The following is a 26,464-nucleotide window of genomic DNA, read 5'->3' on the forward strand; positions in this document are numbered from 1 at the left end:
AAATTCTGCAAAATTGAAAAAAAAAACTTACATAAAATATCGGCTACTAAAAAATATAGCGAAATTTTTTCTCAAAATTTTAACTTCGTCGAATTTCTTAAAAATATAAATTTTCATTTTTTGTTGTTTCATGTGATTAAAAAATATGAAAATGTGAAAAAGATTTGTCTGCAAAACTGGAAAAAAATTCAAAAAAAAAACTCAAAAATATAGGGATATTTTTTCACACATTTTTTAACTTTGTCCAACTTTTTTAAAATATAAAGTTTAATTTTTCATGCATAATTTAATTAATTATGAAAAAAAATCTACAAAACGGAGAAAAAAATTCATAAAATGGAGTGGTATTCTTTCAAATTTTTAAAACAATAAATCAAACAGTAATACTACATAAATATAGTGCTAAAAAATGCTGTTATACCCTGTAGTGGAGACTTTTCCACACAAATGCTCCAACAATTCGTTAATACACTTTACTCACGTACAGAACATTTTTCGCAGTCGAAACTCGGGCTCGTGCTCACATTTCTGCGCTCTCACACAATTTACGGGTGTGTCCGCCTGTTTTTAGTGTTGTTGTTGCAATTAAACCGGTTAATAGCTGCAAAAATGCTAAAAGCATACACGCAAACTAAACGAGAGCGCCACCCAACACCCAAAGAGGTGCCCAAAGCTCACACGAAGTGCTCACGCATACTCTTTCGAAATATTTGTGGCCGTTTGCATGCGTGTGTGTGTGAAATACATGTACGCCACCAACGCGACAAGCTAACGCTATAACACAAAGCATTTACGCTCTCATTTCTCGCGTAGCCGTCGCCAAGCTTTGCCAAAACGCTAGGCAGCAACGAGAAGCGAACGTCACTGGCCGCATCAGTCGACATCAAATGATGAAACTGTGCTCATCTCGCAGCAACTGCACTCTGTTGAATGTTGTGATCGATCAACGACTTAGAATTGACACCTGTCGATATCTAATGGAAATTCAGTCGCGTCGTCTAGCGGGAGAATAGAACAAAATTCTTACACAAAAAAGGTTGCATATTTTACCACACAGAAATTAAGAGAAAAAGTTGAATTAAAAGCAATCAAACCGATTAAAACGCCAAGAACAAAGCGCCGCCATTGTGAAACGCCGGAAGTGAGCAGCAAACGCACGCGGGCATTGGCCTGAAAGTAAACGAGGCATTCAGCTAACAAGTGCACAGAGAAGCAACAAGAAAAACGAAAAAAATTAACAAAAATTGTATATAACTGTATTTTTTATGCATACAAGTGTTTGTGGAAATTTAAATTTACAAAAAATATTTAAAATTTAATTTTAAAAAATTGGTATTTGTATTTGTAGTTGTGTTTGTCAATTGACGTCAGCGTTCACCTCGCCGAAAATTGAATTAAAAATTTAAAGGCTTCGCATACAACAAATAGCGAGCACAAAACAATTGTGAAAAATAACAAAAAAATAATTAAACAAGTAAAAGTGGAAGCTAAAGCAAACGAAAAAATATAGAATTTTAAATTTCGATACAAATCGGCTATTTGTGGCACACGGGCATCCGGTGTAAATCGCAGAAATAACAAAAAAAAAAAATAGCTTGCACAAAAAAACAACAAATAACAACACAAAAAAAACAAAAATAATATAAAAACATAATACTGCGAAAAAAATTAAAAATTGTCATTTATATACATATATACATATGTACATATATGTATATATTTTTATATAAACACCTAGGTAAATAAAAATTGCGCAAATTAATGCAAAATAATTTGAAAACGAAAGTGTCATTGAAAAGTTTTTGATATCTACTCAAAATTACACCGAAGGTAATTACGAAAATAAGTTTATAAACGCACCCACACACAAATTGCAAATAATCAAAACAAACATTTGAAAAAAAAAAAAAAAAGAAATGCATTTCAACGTAAATTTTATTTAAGAAATCCAAAAATATTTACTCAATTAGCAGCAGCTTTTGCCAAATTATAAAGCACAAGATTATGGAATACAAGCAATTTATATCACACAATAATATTTAAATAAATAAATAAATACTAAAGTGAAAGTGTAATAGCAACTTGTTTATATTTATTTTTTCCGTACTTATATTATAATTTATGATCATATATTTTTTTTTGTTTTTTTTTTTTGAAAATTTTTTAATGTAATTTTTGTAAACATTTTTTATTAAATTTTATTTATTTTTTTAATTTTATATATTTTTAAAAACCATATGTTTTAATTTTTTTTGAAACTTTTTTAATCTAATTTTTGTAAATATTTTTTATTAACTTTGTTTACATTTTTTTAATTTTTGAATAATTTTTTCATTATTCATTTAGATTATCAGTTCCATTATTATTTTTGTTTTAACAAATATTTACTATTTCTTCGGATATTAAAATCAAAACAATTGTTCATATTAAGGGGCTATACCAGTGTGACACTTTCAAAAATTTTTTTTTTTTTGCTTTTTCGATAGTTTATATATTCAAAAACATCCTGTGAAATCCGCAAGGTCGTATCGTGAATAGTTTTTGAATGGCAGCGTTCTAAACTGCGACCGCTCAGAGGTACAAACATAGACATTTTTCAAAATTGCTGACATTATAACTCAACGAGAAATTGGCCGATTGACTTCGAATTAAAACGGGATACAGCTGAATACAGTATTGCAATACAATAGACTACAATTGATTGAAAATTGTCAATTTGGCATTAAAAAACAACCATTTTTTTCGTAAAAAAACAATTTTTTTTTTTCAAAATTACGCCATTTTCTTAATTTTTGATATTTTTCAAAGATCGTAGTTCATTGTATAGAAAATATATTTAAGTTTAATAAACATTTTGAATTTTTTTGTTTCAGCTACTCAGTCGACCGGAATCATGCCAGCAGTTGAGGCACTTTTTTTTCGGCACTTCCGCAGACAGCACATAACTCCGTTATTTTTCAATATTTTTGTAAAAAAAATTTTTTTTAATATAGCTAAAAATATACTTTATTACGTCCATAGAATGTCGAAACATTCAATCTAGTACTTTCTTTTAAAAAAATTCACGAAAATCGCCTAATTTTTCATGCGTCACACTGGTATAGCCCCTCAATGTTTTCGTACTTCTTATGCTATAATTATGATGTCAACCATTTTTTTTTTTTGATATTTTTATAACGTAATTTATTAATTTAGTTTAATTTTTCGCAATATTTTAATTTTTTAAATTTTTTTTTTTATATTTTTTTATATTCTTTTATTTAACTATTTTTTTTTTTACATTTTTATTAAACAATATTTTTTTAAATTTTTATGATGTAATTTTGTTATTTCTTGTATATTTTTTTCACAAAATTCTGTACTCATATTTGCTTACATTTATATTTATTTTGATTATCCGTTCCATTATTTGTTTCTTTTTTCTTAAAAAATATATGCTGTAGTTGTTCGATATGAGCAATTAAGCTATAAGCTATAGTGGTCCGATCTTAAAATATTTTTCGAATATAATTTTGTTCCCTTGGATAATAATCCAGTTCTAATTTCGTCACGATATCTTATCAATTAAAAAGTTGTTCACGTAAGGACTTGGTTTTGATGGCTCAATTTGCCTGACAGCTATATCAATAAGAAATTTCTTGTGGAGAAGTAAGACGTGTGCGAAATTTCAGATTGATATCCCAACAACTGAGAGACAAGTGCGCGTGTATTGAGACAAACGGACGGAGTTAAATCAACTCTACTCCTCACGTTGATCATTTGTATGCATTTAAATGCTTTACACGATCCCCACTGTTTCTTTCTTGAGGTCATAAGCTTCGTAGCAAACTTTATATTCCTATTCAGAATGCTTTAAAATCCGTAATGGAAGGAAAATTTTCTGACTAATACGACAATCTCTAAAATAATGCTTCATAGTAATTTTTAATAAAGGGTCTTGTCTGGCTTGTTATATGTGGATTCAATTATAATCTGTGTCAAAAAAAGAAGAAATAAAAGTAAAAGCACAGCTTTCAAATCATTTTTAACTACCTGTGCGGCCAACGCAAATTAAACTCTTAACAACATTACACACTATTTTAACATCTAATATGTCCCCAACCATCCTTGTACGCTGAACTAAATTTTTGTTTGGAAAGTACTATGTATTTATTACTTCAACGAAGCTGAACTAAATTAAGAAGTTATGAACCTAACTGTTTTGAACCCAATTCAACCAAGATCCTCAGAGAGCTAGATTTATCAGGCCAGAAGATATTCTACCAATATTGCTCTGCAAACCTCAGAACCCATTTTAAACTATTTTTACGATTAATTACTGAAAATCTCGTTTCTTACGGAATTTACATGCCTTCCAACAGTTTTTGGGAGCATACTCCTAGCAAATAGCCTGGAACTCATTCTATACAAAGAAGAGTTGAAATACTTACAGTTAACATTTTGGACATATTAGGGTACTGCCGAAATTGTTTTTCTTTCAATGGTTTATTTATCCTACATAATGCCTGAAATTTCAGATTAACCATCCATACGGTAAAAAATATTTTTTCAGTTTCTCGTATTTTTTGATCTAATGAAATTAAAATTGAAATTTGTATATCTTGTTTGACATAATACTGTTGAATTCAGTGATTTGCAGATAATTTCCAATACCAATTTTGAGGTTATTTAATGTTTCTTTCACCTACACATGTCAATCAGTTATATGATTGCGTTAAACATCGCTGCTGATGAGAATTTGAATGAACTTGAAAACCGGTTAATTACCGACAGCTTAAAAAATTCAAGTTCAAGTGGCTTTTTCTATCAAAAAAAACCTGATAATCTCTTATAAAAGATTCTGTAAGGCAAATTCATTTATGCCATTTAAATTAGCAGAGAGGGGTGCATTGTTAAAAAAAAGCAACTACAAAATAGTATATGAACTATATACATAATTTTCTCGATTCTGTTACCAATAACCCTAGCACAAACAAAATAGAGCTATATATAGCACTCGAGTTGAAATCGCAAACGCGACTATCGTTATCTCTGTACTTCACATTACTGCGCTAATAATGGTACTTAATATTTCTATGTTATCTATGAGTGCTTTAACTTTGTCAAATTCCACCGCAATGCGTTAAAATTAAAATAGATTTGGTATACTCTTCAACTTTATAATAATTTTGCGTTCATAATGGATAATTTACTGGAACTTTCCAATATTTTAATTTCTGTTCCAACTCGCCAAAGCAATCAACAACATCGATTCAACTTAGAAAACATTCGATTTAAAAAAAAAATAAAAAATTCAAATTAAATTTCTAAATAAATAATATAACGAGAAATGTGCAGAAATTCAGTTGTTGATTTTCCAGGCCTAAAGCCACACTGATAAGGTTGTTGACGGTGGGCTTTGAACTTTGACACAATCACCTCGATAGAACTTAATATGCGATGTTGAGGAGGAAGGCTAGTTGGCACAGATTGAAAGGTGTCCCTTTTGTGGATTGGGCAGAGCACACTTAAATTCCTATCGTCAAGCATGCTGTCGTCCGACCATATTCCACAAAGAAGCCGATGCATGCTCCTTAATAGTTCTACGCCGCCGCATTTGAAAGGCTCGACCGGCAATCCAATGGACCCCGTCGCCTTGTTGCTCTTCAGGCGGGTAATTGCTATTCGAACTTCTTCATTGTCGGGCAGTGCAACATCCGTTTCATCGTCAGCGAGTGGAGAATCAGGTGCACCAACTCCTCTGTCATAAAAACTCCATTTTCAATACTGATTTCAGTATGTCTAAATTCTAAGTTCACTTAAGTGTTTTCAAATTCTTTAAAATTTTTGATTACACTAAAAGTCTCTTGAGTACCTGTGCATATGGAGCACCTTCGACACACTTCGAGTATTGAGAACTTTAGTGCTTCTTTATACCTATTCAAGAACTTTTGCGATTTTGTGAGTATTAAGTACTTTCGACTTATTTTCGGTATTGACTACTTAAGTTCTTATTCAATATCTTGTCTACAATCAATACTTTGTATAATCAGCATTCAATAATTCCGCCTATCGAATTCTGAGTACCTTTTAGGTACAAAACTGACCACTTTGCAAAGTATAAGTAAAATCATAATCTCAATAGAAGCTCTTAGCATCAAAGTAGAGAATATTTTTAAATCTTCATATCTAAACTGTTCAAAATCTGCCAAATATGAATAAACGTCAAATTTCCACTATTAATATTGCCGAATCGTTTAAAAGATATTAGAAATATTGACCGTTTACATTATCGATATATGAGAATATACATGTCTCATTTGTGGGAAACTGTTGTTTTAGGGTCATAAGATCTTTCCAAATAGTTTGATGAAATCTTGTTGCCACTCTTTGACCCGTCATAAATTCGTGTCTGCTTGGTTTAATCATATATCTGGAAAGTATAAAATGGTAGCCGTCTACGATTCTTCATTTCTCTGCCTGCTTCTACTACCTTGTCAAAAAAATTAGATGCAAAAGCAACAACAAAGTTATCGATTTGATATCGTACAAGAGAGTATGCGGAATAGCTCTTCAATGCTACCAAGTTTTATTTTACATATTTTAGACCATTGTGAATGGTTCAAAAGACGAATGAAAATGCAAAATTCAATTATTCAATTTTAATAATTTATAGAAAACAAAAACAAAGCGCTTACTACACTTTTTTTAACTCGAAAATAAGAATCGCTCGTCCAGGAAAGATTTATAACACTATTACTCTTGCATCAGCAGACAATTTAGCGCAGGGTTGCACCACAGGTGTCGCTCTATTGTTTGAGCATCTAGTATAGTTTGTTCGATTTGGTGGAGAGTAACGCTTGGTGTTTCGAAGACAGCTGTTATCAAATACCATACCGCAAGAGTGGTGAATCGAACATATAAATAGAAGTGACTGACTGTCTATTCGTCTGTATATATGTGAACTAGTCACTCAGTTTTTGAGATATCGATCTGCAATTTTGCACACGTCCATTTTTCCCCAAGAAACTGCGCATATATCGGAGTCGCCGATATCGGACCACTGCAACGTATAGCTGCCATACAAACTGACGGATCAAAATCAAGTCCTTGTATGGAAATCTCATTTATTTGACGTGAGATCTTCACGAAATTTGGTGTGGAGTATTACCCAAAGCAGCACTACAATCTGCGAACATATTGTTCAGATCGAACCACTATAGCATATAGCAGTCATACAAACTAAACGATCAAAATCAAGTTCATGTATAAAAAAACTTCTTTATTTGATGAGATATCTTCAAGAAATTTGACAGGGCTTATTTTTTAAGAGAACGCTAACATATCTGAACAAATTTTCCAGATCGGACCACTATAGCATATAGTTGCCATATAAAGTGATGAATCAAACTCAAGTCTTGTATGAAAAACTTCTTTATTTGACGAGATTTTTGCACGAAATTTGGCTTGGTTTATTATTCAAGGCTGCACTATAATCTCCGATCAAAAATCAAAAAAAAATATTTTCTTATACTCTTGTATCTTTGAAAAGTGTTATAGCTTTGGTTCCATTTCATTTTCTTGTATAACAAATGTTGCTGATAAATTGCTACTAAGCTCTTCATTTATTATTATAATAAATATAATTGTGAATATTTATATATAAATATTCAAAAATTTTGCTATCTGCCCCAATTTTTACTTTTGGCTTTTGTTAAAAGTTTTATATATACACAAACAGACAGCAAAAGTTCCAATTTAATTGAAGAAAATTTAAATAATAGATAAAATATAATATACATACACATATATGTATATGTAGATATGTAGTAAACGCACAGAACCTTCCAAAATAAATTTATAACCCAAAACTTTTCATATATTTGTTCTTGCAATAACATATCAGCAAAAGACAAATAAAAGTACATACATTTGTATATGCGTGGTGGCCGTCTGTCTGTCTGTCTGTCTACATATGTAGCTAGACAGTGAAGATTCAGTCTCCTTGGATTTTATACTATATATTTTCATCTTCATGCCATGTCTGCTTATCTCGTTGCTTTCTAGTTGATGTGAGCTTGCTAGCCACCAACAATTATTGAGCTGCTCTATCAATCCATCAGCTGCAATTGAGCAAAACAATGTCAATTGAATGTATTTAATAGCTTTGCAATGTGCTTTTCTTTTGTTGAATATTTTTTCTTTCACTTTTTTGTGTCGCTTTTTTGTAATTCGATAAATATTTATCGCATTGAATTTTTCCGTTGTGCACCCAGACGTCTTCACTGGCAAATGCCAACGAACTCATCTCTGCTAAAAGCTAAGAGCCATGTAAATAACATTGAACTTGAGAGCATAATTTTTCCCCTTTTGTTTTTTGCTCTCTGCTTATATATAAATACGCTATGTCTGACTGTCGTAAGCCATTAGTAAATACCTGTTTAGCAAAATTTGTTGTTAGACACACCGTACATACTATAAGACAATAAGTATTTAGATGTTTTTATTCATACATCTAAATACTTATTGTCTTATAGTATGTACGGTGTGTCTAAAAGTTAAGTTTGTTTTTTGTTAATTTTTTTTTTTTGCTTGGTGTGACCAAGTGATTCAATATAACGTGACTTGAATTGGCTTTTGTCTCGCAGTTAGCTGTTTTTGACCTTCAAACGCGTTGTTTTTTGTTCTTAAAACTAATTTGATAATTATTCAAACTTTTTTTATTGTCGAGGCGTATGCTAGTTGGGGGTGTAAAGGTTCTTTACTATATAAACATACATAAGAGCTATATAACTATATTTTTTCTTCGATAAATTTAATGTAGATTTAATAAAACTACGCTTCGGTACAAATTTATAGATTGAATTTTTGAGTATACTCATTTTTTTCTTATATCTCGCATTTGTATTTTTACAGGGTCCGGCACTCGACCAATAAAAAAAAGCCATAAATTCTGTTTGGAAAATTATTTTTATTTATTTTAAAGTACAAAATGTGTGAAAATAATCATAAATTCAGGACCAATTCACTTTTGTTCGATATGACCACCTTTTGCCTTAACTATGGCCTTGAGACGGTCAAAAAACGAATCGCAAGCTGCCCGAATGTGACTTGCCGGTATTATGGCCCACTCACAGACAATGGCTTTCTTCAGCATCTCGAGACTGGTGTATTTTTTACTTCGGTCCTTGCTCTCCAAAATTGCCCAAAGAGAATAATCCATTGGATTCGCATCTGGTGAATTCGAGAGCCATTGTGTGGTCGTACTATTATCATTTTTCTTTCTAGCCATATTCGACTTTTCGTCGTATTATGGCACAAACATTGGCTTCAATTACATGTTGTTTTATGGACACGACTATTGTAAAAATTCAAAATTATCATTTTTTTATATTTTTTTTTATATGGATAGCAATACCTTTCAAAATAACATACTAAAATTTTAAAACTTTTCAAATATTTTTTGGAGTTATTTTTTTTTATAAGTTTTTCTTTAAACGCGCATTTATCGAAACGACAGTTTTTAAATTGACTGCAGTTCTAACTTAAAAATAAGACCTTTAAATACTGGATCCAGCTTATGTAACTCGCCTGTCGCATTATGAGCATGATCGATGACCACTAAGTCCCTGATATCGCTAGTCGTAACAGTTTTTCCATTTGTTCGATGATGCTGCTCGCTACTTCATCTCGTTTAATGCCAATATCTACGTTACCTTTATCATCATCGTGCAAAGCTTGTATCATCCTTTTATAAGTTACGTCTCTAGGATTGAAATGAAACACTACTTCATTTGACGTGAATTTGTTGACCTCATTACGTTGAGAGTTTATACTCCATTGGATGGTTAGAAGTTCATTGTCCCATTTTCTGTACGTTTCACTCGAACATTTTAAAGCAATGAGAACCATCTTATTAACTCGTTCGACTTGCCTGTTAGCCCTCGGCGTTCGTACAGCAATCTTATTGTGTTGAATACCATGCTTATCAATGAACTCCTGAAATTGTTTAGAAGTGAATACTGTACCCCAATCGGATGTTATTTTGCGTGGTTGCCCAAAAACTGCGATCATGTCTTAGGAGATCTGTGGGGTATTTGAGGTGTCTTGATTACGAATCTTTCAAAAATTTTCCATCAAGTACAACTATTTTTGATATTTTAGTAAATGTTGGTGGTTTGACTCCTACATCCCTTGACTACAACACAAAAAATTCGACATGTTACGAAATTTATACTATCATTTCCCTTCCTTTGCCTAGAAAACTTTCCATGTAAACTAGCATACCGCCTTTAATCGAATGACTCAACAAATATCGTTATATTAAAACCACTGTTACAAAGAGTAAAAAAATGTTGCCTACATTTAGGAGTATGTTATCAAAGTCGCACACCTATGTTCATCTGAGCAATTTTGAGCTAATTTGGTTGCAGTCGTTTGAAAATGTCCGAAATATTTCTGGGTTTCAAGAACCCATACACGACTGAGGTATATTTTTATACACTAAAGAGCAAATATTAAATTTGCACGAAGTTTGTAACGCCCTGCAGGAAGCGTAGGAGTAGATTTATCCATGTCTGTATATACGCTAACTAGTCTTTTAGTTTCTGAGATATCGATCTCGAAATTTTGCGCACATCCTTTCTCTTCAAAAAGCCGTCTCATTTGTCGAAATCGCCACTATAAGTTTTAGCTGCCATAGAAAATGAACGATGGAATCAAGTTCCTGTGTGGAAAATTATTTGATATCTTCTCAAAATTTGGCATGAAATTGTTCAAATCGAATTACCATAGCATATAGTTGTCGTACAAACAGATCGATCAAAATCCGGTCCTTGTATGGAAAACTTTTTTATTCGACGAGATATCTTCACGAAATTTGGTATGAGTTATTGTTCAAGATTGAAGTATGATCTCCGAAGAAATTATTCTGATCGAATCACTATAGCATGTAGCTGTCATACAAACTGAACGATCGAAATTCAGTCCTTGTATGGAGAACTTTTTTGTTTTATGAGATATCTTCAAGACATTTGGAATGAATTATTTTCCAAGACAAATGTGCAATCTCCTAAGAGATTTATTTTCGACGAGATATCTTCACGAAATTTGGTATGAGTTATTGTTCAAGATTGAAGTATGATCTCCGAAGAAATTATTCTGATCGAATCACTATAGCGCATAGCTGTCATACAAATTGAGCGGTCAAAATCCAGTCCTTGTATATAAAACTTTTTTATTCGACCAGATATCTGTATGAAATTTGGTATGAGGCAGCACTACAATCTTAAAAGAAATTGTTCTGATAAAGTGAATATATCATATATGTAAATGCCATACAAACTGATCGACAATTTCGTCATTTTCCTGTATTTTTTTCACTACCAAACAAAAGTTGAGATTTTCGTAAAATTTAATTTGAAAGGATTTTTTTTTTGTATTATGATAAACGTAAAATCTTTATATTCAATATCTTATTGTCGGTTCATTGTACTTTACTCATTAATATTACACGTTCATTACAATTCCGCGAACTCAAGTTGATTTCACATTCAACCAGTTTATTTGCCATTTCATTTCCACTTATTGCATATATTTACATATTTATGGTTGTTTAACTTGTGTGATTGACGTGTACCTTATGTTTATATGTACTTACTTACGATTTACTAGTAAATCGACGTAATTAATGCCAAGTCATGCCGAGGAAAAACAATTCACTTTGAGTGCTTTTTGTTTTTCGTTTTCGTTTTGGAAAATACTTTAAATTCATACTTGAAACCCGTTTTTGTTATTTAAATTGAAATAGCATTCGCAAAATTTTGAAAAACTTACATAACTGTTGACTTTCGGTAAAACAACATATTTTACATTAGCAGATTTTGCATTTAATTAAAATAATTTAATTTTAAATTTACTATGGAAATTAGGGATTTTAAATATTTTGTTTTAGAATTTGTTTCTTAAAATTATATGCTTCAGCTAGTTTGTTAAAAAAATTATCAAATTAATTATATAAATTAAATTAATTAATTACTAATTTTATTTTCTAAAAATAATTAGTTAATTATATTTAATTAATTATAATAAATGAAATTAATTAATTATATTAATTATAATAAATTAAGTTAATTAATTAAATTAATTATAATAAATTAAATTAATTAATTAAATTAATTTTTTAATTAATTACATTATTTTTTTAATTAATTAAATTAATTTTCCTATCAAGTTGTGATTGTATAAAAATGCTAAGTCGATTTAAGTTGTTTTAATAAATTAATACAGAATTGTGACAGCAAAGTAAACAGAAAATTAATTTTCAATTTCAAATCACCAGCAGCAGCAGCATCGTAGAGCGTAGCGATAATAAATAAGTTAAATAAGAAATACTAAATTTAGTGGGAGAGAAGCTAAAGAAGACTGAAAGAAAAAGTTATAAATAAAAATTAAAAAGTATCAACAAAAAAGCAGCAATATGCTTGTAGTATTTATGCAAGTCTAAGAGCGAGGAAAGTGAAAAACATTGTTCGTACGTTTTTTATTGGCAAAAGTAAAAGCAAATAAAGAAAATAATAAAATACATAATATATTTTCGTATACTCGTATAATATAATATTGATTGGCAAGCGAGTATTAACGGACTTGTTAGACGGCCAGCAGCATTTGCGTTTCTCACTGTGAATTATTATTGTACTGTGAAGAATTGAAAAAAATTCCAAAAATTATTTTTAAAAAATCAAGAAAAAACCCAAAAAAATTTTAAAACTCAAAAAAAAAAATTAAAATAAGAAATTTTAAAAACTCAAAAAAAAATTTTTTTTAATTCAAAAATTAAAAAAAAATAAATAGTAAAGTGTACCAAAACAACAAAGAAAAAGCAACAAAAATTTTAAGTAAAATATATATTTGAAAGAATTTTGAAACACTCGCTGCCTAGCACGCGCAAAACGTACGTCAACGCCCATTAATATACATATATCCACTTGCACCGCACTCATCCACTGGCATCTCACTCGCACATGTAACGCATATTGGTGTGATACTTGCAACATTTCACATTCACAGTTAACAAATATAAAATATATCAACAAAGTACATATATATTTTTGGAAATATTTACTATGTGGTATGTACAAAATGTTTCTTACACATTGTTACTGTAAATATTTGTAAAACAGCTCCATTTCATTATAACTTATAGCTATGTATATAGAGTGTAGCAAAAACAAATACAGTTAATTAATTTTGAAATTTTGTATTTCATACTGTGTAGTATTTGCTTATAAATATATTTATTGAATATTCTTTCCTAACTTAACTGGTTTCTTAACCAACTATTCCATGTCTATATGCTTTAGTCAAGGTGTTGCTACTTTTTTTGAAAATCCTCTGTATAAAGACTATCCTAACAGCATCATTTCAAAACTGACCATTTAAGTTTATTCTCATTCATTGTAACGACATCAGCCTTATAACAGAAACATCTCAAAACTATGCATTCATGTTCTTTCTTATGCATTTTCACTGAGAACACTCGTATACTCGCACCTTTAATGTGCTATAGCTGTCTCTTTTTTCTTCTGTTTATACGACAACTGGTCCCACAGTTTTCGAGATATCGATCTGAAATTTTGCACATGTCCGTTTCTCCACAAGAAGCTGCTTATTTGTCGAAACCGCCGATATCGGATCACTAGGGCCATATTTCTGTCATACAAACTGATCGATCAAGCTCAAGTCCTCGTATGGAAATCATATTTATTTGACATGATATCTTCACGAAATTCGGCGTGAATTATTTTCCAAGACAGCACTGCAATCTGCGAACTAATTGTTCAGATCGGACCACTATAGCATATAGCTCCCATATAAACTGATGGATCAAACTCAAGTCCTTGTATGGAGAACTTGTTTATTTGACTATATATCTCCATGAAGTTTAGCATAGATGACTGTCTAAGATAATGCTGCAATCTCTGAAGAAATTCTTCAGATCGCACCACTATGGCATATAGCTGCCGTACAAAGTGATCGATCAAAATCAAGTCTGTGTATGAATAACTTTTTTATTTGGCAAAATATGCGCATTAAATTTGACATGAATTATTGTCCAAGACAGGGGTGAAATTTTCGAGGTAATTATTCAGATCGCATCACTGTAGCATATATGTATGTAGCTGCCATAGAAAGCGATCGCTCGAAATTCAAGTTCTTTTATAGAAACCTCTTTTATCTGACAGAATAATTTCACAAATTTGCTTCGAAGACAATGCAACAATCTATGAAAATATAGTTCAAATCGGCGCACTATAGCATGTAGCTATCATACGATCTGTCCCATCAATATCAAGTGAAAGATCTTCATACATACATATTTAGACGTTGTCTTTCCTTTTTAAGTAATCTTGTCCACTTTTTTTTTTTGTTTTGGAAATACCTAATGATTTCTAAAATATTAATAGTTAAATTTGACTTAGTTTCCACAACAATAGTTTCTGGTGCTTGCTTCTCAGCAACTCTTAAACCAAAAATTATTTCTTATAAATATTTCAAACATAATTACCAGACATATACAGCTACTGTGGTTACTCTTCGACCATTATCTTTCATACATGTATATAATTTAATAATTCCAAATTGTAATTATTTCAGTTGAAATTCCTTGAACTACATTTTTTTAGAATTTACTTCCATTAAATAATGTCATGAAATCTAGCGCCTTTCCGCTCCAGCATTATTATGCTGAATCATTATAAAAAAGTGGCTGCTTCTTCTGTAATAATAGCAATGCTGAGCTCTACAGGAAAATGTGTATGAAGAGAGCGAAGAGTTGTAGAAGGACTGAAAAATGTACAATTGGCTAGACAGCCAATAAGTAATTTGATGCGAAACACGCGCAAAGTTGGTTTCTGCTGAGTCTTTTGTAGAACTTTTCATGCTGATATAGTGTCTGATAGAGTATGTAACTATGTATAAAAATACATACATATCCACGTATTCGATGTTAGGGATTTGTATGTTGATAATTTATGAAATTTTGAAAAAGTATTAATTGCTGTTAGAGAGTTATATTGGAAAGAAGTCACTACGATCAGCATCGCAATGAGAAAATCGTTCCGATTCCTGAAGAAGCCAAAGTTTTGTTATTATTTCAGAGTTCCTAGTTCATTCAAATAATAATGATCATGATTATCGAATCGGAATCGGAATAAAGAATCTGCTACTGAAGGAGTAGATTTTATTTTGGAGATATATTGAATTAGAGATCCCTCATTTGTTCAAATATGACTCAGACTGAAGTTTAAAATTGCCCTTTCACGTGGTTTAATACAAATCTTTGTTATAGCGATTAAAATAGGTCAATACAAGCATGTCAGCACTCTAATTGTTCATACAATTCGTATGTGTTTCAGCTGTTATTGCCCTGCAGCGCCTTCAGATAATTTTGTAATTTTCGGTTTCGGTCCATTTTTAGGTCGCTATTATCTAGATAGTTGGAGGTTTTCGACGCCCTGTTCATAATACATCGTTACGTCACCTTTTATTCCTTTCAGTGGAGTTGGTTTTTTTTTACGTGGCGGGTCCGAAACCCAGCGCTCAACCTTCTCGTCTTCAAAGAGATGTTTTTGGCTATTTTTCATATCAATGCTAGACTCGTACCAAAAGATCTAAAAGTTTTACAAAAAAATATCTCTTATCGAAGTCGCTTCATACCCAAATTACTAACCAAACTGTGTTAATTCGATCCCTAAGAATTGTTGAGATCATATGCTATCTCACTGGTGCCTACATGAAAACTTTCGAGTAATGTTTCTTTGACGTTTTCGGTATTATCGTCAATGTCAAAGAGGATTGACGCATCCCTTGAGACAAATTTTCTGAATGCCTCACTGAATGCCTTGTGCTACTCAAATACTTGTGTGCGCGAGGAAGTAGATCCCCCAAAACACATCTAAAATATTTTCAATAATTCCGTAGCCATGATTCCATTGAAATACAGAAAATTTTAAGCGGTTGAAGAGTGATTAAATGCGATATTTGACCTATTATATCATCTGCATACTCAAATCACTTCATGCAGTCTCTTAAGAAAACTTAGCTTCTTCCTTTACTCTGCGCATTCTAGGAGTAGATGATGAAGTGTTTCCAACGCCAGGCTGGTGTACTGCCAATTTACCGTCGATAAAATGTGTTAGGACCTAGTTCAAGTAGTCTTAAATAGTATATGTGGAGCCTGTTAGAATATCTGCAGCTTTTCAGTGTATAACTTTCCATAAAACACATCACTATGCAAAACCTAGTCACTTGTACTTACTATCTTGTACCTACCTGTGCTTTTATTTTCTAAGAAAATATATGCAATTGTGTTGTTTTTTTTATTTTATTGTTTTTTTTTTTAATATTTCTTTCTTTCTATTTGTTTTTTAATATTTCTTTCTTTCTGTTTTTTTTTTGTCTTTTTCCGGCTCATTTTCGCTGTTCACGTGGCTTCACTGAAAATAACTAATGAAATAATCACGCCGCTGTTATTTGCTAATGTATTTACATACATATCACTGCTTGAGTTTAGGTTCGTTTGTTTACTTGTTGATTAGCAACTAAATAAACGCAAATAATTAAGTGAGAAAGCGATTTTCGCTGCGGAAAGTCATAGAAATAAAAATATATTATATAAATAATCTGTAGATTAAATAGTATGATTGCAGAAAATAGATGAAGCTTCGAAGCAATCAGTTTATACGAATGTTAAGTAAAGATATAAGTAAATAAAATATATATTTAGATAATATATACTTATAATGAAATTAAGTTTTTATTGCTTAAGATTCATTACATCATATTACATATGTATGTGTCAGATATAACCAATATATAACCTTTTTGCAACAAAAACTCAAAATTTTTTCAATATGAATGGTTTCTAGAGGGAAACCTACATTTTCTTCTTCTTTTGCATTTTAGACACCGCTTACGCGATTATAGCCGAGTTACAAATGGGAGACCTACATACCGGCACCTAAAATTCAAATCGACGTTTGATCAAAAAAAAATCGAGGTTTTTATTGCTTACGATTAAATTTTCAGCTTCCGCTCTCAGATATAACCAGTATATAATCGTTTTATTACCGAAATATAACCATTATATAACCACTTTATAACCAAAACTCAAATTTTGTTTACATAAATATGAGTAGCTTATATTATATCGTTTTTTCTACGGCTGTAAGTCTATGAAAGTGATGTTATATTATTTTGCATTTTAGTTTACGATATACACATAATTACTTGCTCACAACCTTCAATATATACCGTCTTTAATCGCTTCATAAACAACTTGCTGGCATAATTTTATGAAAAACGAGTTTAAAAATCGAATTTTCAGCTTCCGCTCTCAGATATAACCGTTTTATAACCAATATATAACCACTTTATAACCAATATATAACCACTTGATAATCAAAACTCAAATTCTCTTTCAATATGAGTGGCTTTTATTCTACCTTTTTTCCTTCGCCTGTATTCGCCATTTTAGGTGATTATATACACATAACTACTTACACACAAATTTATACGGACTTTAATCGCTTCATAAACAACTTGCAGACACAATGTTATTAAAACAAATTGAGTTCCACAAAGCTTCTGCATTAAAGGCCAGCCAACCAAGCTTTCCAAAAATGCGACTGTCGTTATACATACATACATGCATATACCTATGCAGACGTCATATAAGCAGGCTTTACGGTAATTTGATAGCGTACACGCGCGTTCACTTTCCATAACTACATAAATGCAAACCGATTTATGCACATTGCACGGCGGGTGCACTTATAAATATATATATATGTACATACATTTATATATGTTTGTTTGCTTGTACAATATATGCAATTGGTCTGCGTGTGCATAACGCTTGCAGCTGGGCATTGCACTTGTTGTGTCACTTTTGCTTCCTCGACATTTTTCATGGCAACGTCAATATCACTTTATAAATCTAAGCAGACAGAGAAATGTATAAGCCGACATACATATATGTAAATATGTAAATTAGAGTGGCTAAACAAAAACGAATATTTTTTTTCGCTTGATACGCTGACAAATTGGTTGATAGTCACCCTAAAAAAGGCTTAAAAATACTTAAAGTATGAGCTCTTAATTGTAAGAGCGAGTTCCTCAGCCTAACGGTCTTTACTACATAATCCACAAAACGAAATATTTTCTCAAGTAGTTGGAAGCGAGATAAAAACATTTCTGATAATAAGAAAGAAATAGAAAGCTGTTAGGGGGAGGGCATTCCTGTTACAATTAAGAGCTCAGAATTGGAGGGCCTTTCCTAGTGGTGACAATCAACCAATTTTTTAGAAAATGTCAATCAAGTAACTTTTTTTATACTTTGATAAGAAAAAAATGTTTGTTTGCCCACCCTAATGTATAAGTGTATGCAAAAAATGCGCGTGTTTATGCATTTATTTAAAAAACAAAAGATTTAATAAAAATTGTTAAGTGCTTAATCACTCGTTTAAGACAGCAAACGTCAATATACAGTTAATCAGCTGATAATTCGTTATGAAAAATCGTTTTATTTTAGCTATGCGTTTTTATACCCTGAACAGCGGTTATTAAGTTTGCCATCAAGTTGTTAACACTCGCCAAGAAACGTCGGAGACCCTACAGAGCTAAGTCGAATTAGCCAGGCCCTTCTATCAGTTTGCATATACGCTGACTAGTCGCTGAGTTTTTGAGATATTGGTCTGAAAATGTTCACAAAAGGTTCAATCAGGGTTTTGTACGAAAAACTTTCACATTTGCCAACATGTCTATACGAAATCCGGCATTTTTCATTGCTCAAGGCAACGCCACATTCTGTGAACACATTGTTCAGCTCATAGCACTGTAGCATATAGTTGCCAAACAAAGTGACGATCATAATCAAGACAAAAATAGCAGGTCAATTAAATAGTTCTTGGCCTAGTAAATATATTTTTGAGAAAAATTCTAATTTTTCTTAGTCAACATAATTCCCTTTAAGAGTGATACACTGACTAGAGTGACCTTACAACTTTTCGATACTAGTTTTTGTAGCACGATTTGTTCTTTGCTTCACTGTAGGACTCAGTTTCGGTGATCACCTCTTCATTCAACGGAAAATTCTTCCCAGCGAGCATTTCTTTTGAGATCTGAGAACAGGAAATAGGCGCTGGGGCCGAATGTGGAGAATCCGGTGGATGCGGAAGCAATTCGAAGCCCGATTCTTGGATTTTTACCATGGCTTTCGCTGACTTGTGACACGGTGCATTGTCTTCTTCTTTTTGTTCAGGCCGGCTGAACTTAAAATCATATGTATTTAATTCTAGTATCTATCTCCATCCATCTATGTATCAGGTCGCTATAAAAAATGCATCTATGAAGGGTATTATAGCTTCGGGGCCGCTGAAGTTTAGTGTGTTTTCTTCTTACTTTCTACATAAATATATACATTTATCTCTTTGCACTTTTGCGTAATTTTCCTCTGCCCTTTTTAAATCAGTATTTGCTTGTTTATTGTGAAATCTCACAAGTACTTAAGAAGTGATAGTAAAAGTAATGGTGCATGACTAGGATGAAGGCATTAAGCAGCAGACATCACTTACTTATGAGTTCATGTAGCAATTTCCTTTAAAATCTTCTGCTTTTGTAGTGATTTTTTATGCAATTAACACAGTTGCGATTAGTCTGCTTGTGAAATCTTCACTTTGAGTCACTTTTTGTTACGCTGTTGCCAACTTTGACTCATCATAGTAGTAGATTTCGTAATAAATCGTGATAAAATGATTTGTTCAAACATATTTATCGAGCTTAATCGTGCATTTGGCTTTCTTATAGAATTTTATGCCTCAATTCATCTCAATATTTTGCATTAACACATTTAACTTAACAACTATCAAGTGTTTGTTAATGATAATGGAAGTGGTATGTGGATAGTTCAGCAAGCAGTTTAGTATATTTATTTATAATTATTAAATATTTATTTTTAAATTATATGGATGTAGTTTTAAAGAGCTTTGTTAGCACTTCCATAAATTAACGGTGTATGTGTCATATTTCATTCAAGTTTAAGCTATAATTTTTATGACTCAAAATTCGTATTAAAATTGTGTAAAAAATTAGAAAAAAAGAAAAAATAATTGAACAAAATTTTTTTTTCTCAAACCATTAAAAAGTTTTTTTTTTATTAAAAAAAAATCAGAAAAAAAATTAAAAGAAAAAATTTTAACAATAAGTTTATTTGACAAATCATACCTTTTTTTTGTTTAAGCAATTTTATTTTAATACAAAAAAACTGGTGTTGTTATAAAACCATTTTTTAGCTATAATATTTTCATTAATTGAAAAAATACAATTTAATTTATTTGAAATATTTTAAATGATTTACTTCTTATTTTAAAATGAATTATTAAATACATGAATGACTAAACCCATAAAAACTAAATGGTTTTAGGAACTAATTGCGAGTTCTAATTGAGATAAAAATGTTACTCATACGTACCGGCCAACTCCTATCATGAAATACATATATTTGATGAAATAAGACTATAAAATATGTATACCCTTAGTGCAGTTTCTCATAATCCAGTTGCTACGATGAAACACCCAGAAGAACAAGTCGGAGTCTCTATAAAATATATATGTACATACGTAGATGATCAGCGTGAAGTTCGGAGTTGATTTGGCCATCTCTATCTGTCAATATATAAGCGAACTAGTCTCTCAATTTATGAGATATCGTTCTGAAATTTTGTACATGAACTTTTTCCCCCAAAAACCTACTTATTTATCGAAACCGTTGCTTTAGGACCACTAGATAATATAGCTGCCCTACAAGCCGATCGTTCAAAATCAAGCCCTTGTATAGAAATTTTTTTTATTTAACAAGATATCGTCACGAAATTTTGCATAAATTATTATCCAAGATAATGCTATAATTTCCGAACATATTGTTCAGATCGGACCATTATAGCATACAGCTGTCATACAAACTGGACGCTGGTAATAAACTGCTTTTATGGAAATCTTTTTCATTTGACAAGATATCATCACGAAATTTGGCAGGGATTATTTTCTAAGAGAACGTCATAATATGCGAACATATTATTTTGATCGGATCACTATAGCATATAGCTGTCGTACAAACTGGCCGGTCGAAATCAAGCAGTTTAATGGGATTTTTTTTTATTTGACATGATATCTTCAAGAAATTTGGCATGGGTTGTTATCCAAGGCAATGCGTGCGATTTTCGAAGAAATTGTTCAGATCGGATCACTATAGCATATAGCTGTCATACAAACTGTCTAAATAAAACTGTTGTAATAAAGCTTTCACATTTGTGAAAACCTTTAAAGGGTATTATAGCTCCTGTGCAACCGAAGTTAACGTTTTCTCTTGTTTATATGCTATTTAATGGCAAAAAACACTAAACCAGCAATTTCTATTAATAATTGAAAGATACAAATGATATAAAAATGTTACTCATACGCACCACACTCCTTCGATTTAATGTGTGAGTTATAAAAAAAGAAACAGCAAATATTTTTTAAGCTACAAAATGAAATGCAATGATTTCAGTGCGATTAATTTCTACAGCTTTACTTACAGTTAATTAATAAATTTGGTTAGTAGTGTGTTGACTAATGTATATATCGCGTATACGCACTGTAGATCAACAAAAGTAGGAGTTGAAAAGCAAATCGCATACAATAAAATTTTTTAATAAATTTCTTTATCAAAAATGATCGCTAAAATATAATAATTTAAAACTAATAAGACCATTTTAAAGTGAAAGCATTGTCATTTTCGGAACGCAATTTCATATTTTTGGCGGCGTCAACAAGATTTGCCAACATTTCCTCTTGGCTTTAGTTTCTACTGTCGAAACAATTTAGATTACGTGCCGAATAGTCGGAGAGAAAGTCATATTCCCCCACCCTGTATATCAAACTAAAATCGGCCACTGAACTTATCGATAAACAAATTACAATCAATCACTCAATCGCTGTATTTATTAAATACAAAGCTAAATTTATATAGATATCTACATGTAGCCTATAACTGCGTAAGCGTTGTCTATGGCAATAAGAAGAAGACGACATGTATGTAAAATTACATAATTCCTCATAATACAGCTCTGCCTCAGCTATGACAATGTTTAACCCGCATACCACTTAATACAATTAAATGTCACAAAGCTATCACACAGTAATTCATGCCACACAATACAATTACCTATTGTGCTCGAAACTAGTACCGTAACCGACATAGAGGTATTTGCGTTTGATATTAAAGGCGGCTTATCTCCTCTACAATTAGATAAGAATGGTCTAATGAAAATTGTATTAAACTGTGTTCATTATTCCAAACGCCATTTCATCATAACGCAGTCGCATTAAATCTAAGTTCAGATGTTAGCTTCGATTTGAATTTCATACTATAAATTAGCGGTCAGCCTTTATGTCAGCTAATTAAATTTTCTTTTTAATTATATTTTTTTTATAATTATAAAAAAATGTTAGAAATCATATATGATTTTTTGGTAACTTTAAATATCTGTAATACTCAATATACAGTTGTGTTCACGAAAATAGTAGTGCGACAGCACATAACACTCTAATCTTGCAATTTGAACATTTCTACAATACTTTCGTAGAACAGAATATTGTTAACAAAAAAACACCAAAATGCCGTTATTTTTATTTTACGTTGCTTTCTTTATGGTATATTTCAATATTTGCACCAAAAGTCTCTTGTTCATTAAAATAGTAGTGCTTGACGGGAATAGTTGAAAAAAATTAAATTTTTTTTTTTGTAATTTTAACTGACATCAGTAAGTGTATTAAAATAATATAGTAATTGTGTGATATAAATTTATTGAAATCGCTCTTTATTTCTTGTTTAGTCGGTTGAAAAAAAGCATTGCTCAATCAAAAAGCGAGAGTTAATAGTTAAGTTAAGAGATGAAGGCAAGACATATAAAGAAATCGAAGAAATGATTGGTTGCACTGCTCCGATGATATTTAATGCTATTCATCATACTATTAAGTCGAAAACTCGTGGTGGTAAGCGCAAGACTTCTTTTCTAGAGGACCGACGAGTTTTGCGATACAGCAAAGCGAAGCCTTCGGCGTTGTCAAAAATAATTAAAAATGAATTGAATCTAATAGTCAGTGCTGTCACAGTTAGCCGAAGGCTACATGCAGGAAGTCCGAGAAAAGTACCCCTTTTGACGAAGAAGCACGTCAATTGCAAGAATAAAAAGTTTCGAAAGACCATATGTATCGGCCCGCCGAAAAGTGGCACAATATTGTATTTACGGATGAGATCAAAATTGTTTTGTTTGGTGGTATAGGCTCCAGGCAGTGTGTTCGTTGTCTCCCAAACACAGAATACCACCCAAGGTACACCACAAAGACAGTAAAGTATGTTGAGCTAAACACTACGGTGTGGGCTTGTTTCTCGTATGCTGGCGATGGTCCAATCTCTTTGATCGCTGGCATTATTGACCAAGCAGTGTGCATTAATACATTGAAAGATGTAATGCTACCGTATGCTAGTTGGAAAATGTCCTTAAAATGGACATTTCAGCAGGATAATGATCCTAAACATACGAGCAAACTAGCTAATCAGTGGTTTGCATCTGAAAACATCTACGTGATACCATGGCCAGCACAATCTCCGGACCTAAACCCGATCGAAAACTTATGGGGCGATGTCAAGAGATGCGTAGCAACAGCAAAACCATCAAGAAGCACAGAGCTTTGGCAAGTGTTTAAGGAGGTATGGGCTCAAGTCTCTGTGAAGCGTTGTAGGGAGCTTATTGATTCCATCCTACGTCGATGTTATAAGCAATAACGGATTTACAATAAAATATTAGACCTTAGGAAACATATTAAATATGAAATATTTACTGTTTCTTTCATATTCTTAGATTTTTCGCCTTTTTTAACAGCCACTACTATTTTCTTGAACAGCATAATTTTTCAATTTTATTTTAATTTAATAACTGTATGTAAACTAAAAAAATTTTTTGGTAGATAAAACCGTAAATATATCATACATTAATTAAAAATTAGGTTTTTTATAACTTTTTTATCGAATATTGTTCTTATCATGTGATTTGACTGTTAAATAGTTAGTAGTCATCGGCACTACTATTTTCGTGAACACAGCTGTAAGTATTATATAACCTGCCTTCGAATCTGTTCACTTATCTGCACTCTTGAGCAGGTTTTATTTATTTATTTATTTTTTCAATAGTTTTTTTTTTTATTTTATTATATTTTTATCTTTTTAATTTATGTATTTTTTTTTTTTATTTTTTTTTTTTTTTTTTTTTTTTTTTTTTTTTTTTTTTTTTTTTTTTTTTGTGTTTTTTTTTAAGTCAACTTCATTTTACCTCTCTTTAATTGCTGCACCATTAACCCAATTTCGTGCTGCTGCCAAATTCTACCTTTCTCACTTGTCTTTCTCTACATATTTACATAGTTACATTGCTCCTCTTATCTGTGAGTTCCATATCAAAGACCATCTAGCATTTAAGTAGGACCTTAAATTTTATTTGCCTTTGTCCAATAATTTTGTATGTACCTTGTTATCTAATAATTGCATTTTTTTTTTTTTTTTCTATTGCAGCTGGTTAGACCTGTTCCTACATCTATGGAGTTTCATCTAGACAGTGCAGAATACTGCCAAGCACAGCACAAATAAAAAGTAAGTACACAATATGCTAAAACAAATTATGAAATATATATTGAGACACTTAAGGAATTTTTTAATGGAAATTGTGTTATTGGAGGCCTCAAGTTTAATAAGAAAAAATGCAGTAGGCAAAATAAAAAAAAAAAATTGTTGGTAGCCTTTAGATGACACTATTGAAATAATTTCATAACAGGTTGCATTATCAAATCAGAAAGTGGTTATCCTAATACACTCAAACACTCTTTTCAGTTTCAAAGACAGACAAAAGTCACAGGCAGCCAATTCTAGCGAATATATGTAGTTGTGACTGTCGCTTCGTATTTGGCCAAAGAGTCAATCACAATCATGCTAGTCCCATTCTAGTCGCTTTATCAAGGTGAAAATCCATCAATTTTTTGCCTGCAAATCCGGTCATTTACCACAAATTGTTTCCCGTAGACGCCTTAAAACGGCCAAGTAGTATACCCTATTGACCATTTGACACTGTAGACTAAATTTATGTTCAACCAAGGCATGGCATCACTTAATTTTTGACCCACTTTGACGTGGTTTTTACTGTTTTAGCTGATTTTTGAAGCGCCATTCGCTAGGTTGTTGGAGAGTAATAATCATTATCCTGCCTTTGATGAATGTACGATCCTCTGATACATTGTCAAGCGTCTCTTTTTGCTATTTTTACTGGACGTCATTTTCAATATATACTGGTCTGTTGGTACGAGTCTTGCACTAGCACTCTTTATACCCGAAACACTAACCAAAATGTGTTCAGTCGATCTGATCTGATACCAACAATGATTGCAAGCACTATTTCGTTAACTTTTTCGATGTTATCGTCGTTAACAGCGGTAGATGGACGACACGCTTCAAGTAAAGTTCAAGTGTGTGTGTCCGCGATAAAGTAAAGCCCATAAAATTTCTAATTTCACTGGAGGCAAAGAATTTGAAGCAAAGTCGTTTTCCATGGTTAAAAATCACGTGTTGCGTCTAAAAGAAAAATTGCCAAACTCACACTAATTAACATATGGAAATCAAACTTCACACGAACATAAAAAGGGTACAAGCTTTTTTGTAACAAAAATAAAAAGTTTATTAATATGGTGTACACAAACCCAATGTAAATTTGTCAAACCGATTCATATTTGATTAGATAATATATTAGAAGGTTTATCTTTAACTACACGACCGCCATTGAAAAAATCTTTTAGCAGTAGAGCAACCTTTGTAGAAAAAAATTTTTTGAGGACGTAAAGTCCGAAGTTGCAATGACGACAATGTCCAACTTTCGCTAGACTAAGGATCTCGACTGCCATACTTTTTACGAACCCGGCAAATTTCCTGGAATAGATACAAGCCAGCTCAAGAAATTTGTGGCAGTTTCTAAGCATTTTGTCGATATACGACGGTCTTTTTGATTCATAACTAAGAGAAGCTCTGGTCATCATAACGTACAAGCGTCTATAGACTATTCGTGACCCCACGAATGATCAGCTTATTTACCTAACCTAACCTACAATGTTACTTAACTGATCGAGACTTCAACTATCTCCAGTCATTAAGATTATACGTCAAATCACTGTGTTATTCCAAAGTTCATTCATAACCAAGTACCTCGAACAGTTTCTACTAGTTAGTTTAAATACTCCACTTTTTCCTTTTATAATAGAACTCTGCTTAATTTTTTCTCAGAAAGGTTTAAAAAAATATGGAAATATCTATTACTCAGATCAATCCGAATAGATGTGGCAAATTATA

At 31.7% G+C, this 26,464-nt stretch overlaps 1 protein-coding gene across 2 annotated transcripts in view; it reads left to right on the forward strand.

Annotated features, from left to right (window-relative positions):
* The first annotated feature begins 816 nt into the window (after positions 1 to 816).
* The window catches only part of LOC126753960 (uncharacterized), a 37,603-nt gene continuing 11,955 nt past the window's right edge, over positions 817 to 26,464 (forward strand). Inside the window, exons 1-3 of one of the 2 annotated variants that reach the window (XR_007666236.1) lie at positions 817 to 1,036; positions 12,320 to 12,931; positions 24,647 to 24,724. Coding sequence is in view for 1 of the 2 variants with exons in the window: in XM_050465752.1 (XP_050321709.1) it covers positions 888 to 1,013 (126 nt within the window). In the remaining variant the exon portion in view is untranslated. Of the gene's footprint in view, positions 1,037 to 1,348; positions 1,466 to 12,319; positions 12,932 to 24,646; positions 24,725 to 26,464 lie in introns of those variants that run through there. The other variant, XM_050465752.1, reaches the window with a different exon arrangement.

This window comes from Bactrocera neohumeralis, chromosome 3, assembly GCF_024586455.1.
Source record: "Bactrocera neohumeralis isolate Rockhampton chromosome 3, APGP_CSIRO_Bneo_wtdbg2-racon-allhic-juicebox.fasta_v2, whole genome shotgun sequence".
Lineage (NCBI taxonomy): Eukaryota > Metazoa > Arthropoda > Insecta > Diptera > Tephritidae > Bactrocera > Bactrocera neohumeralis.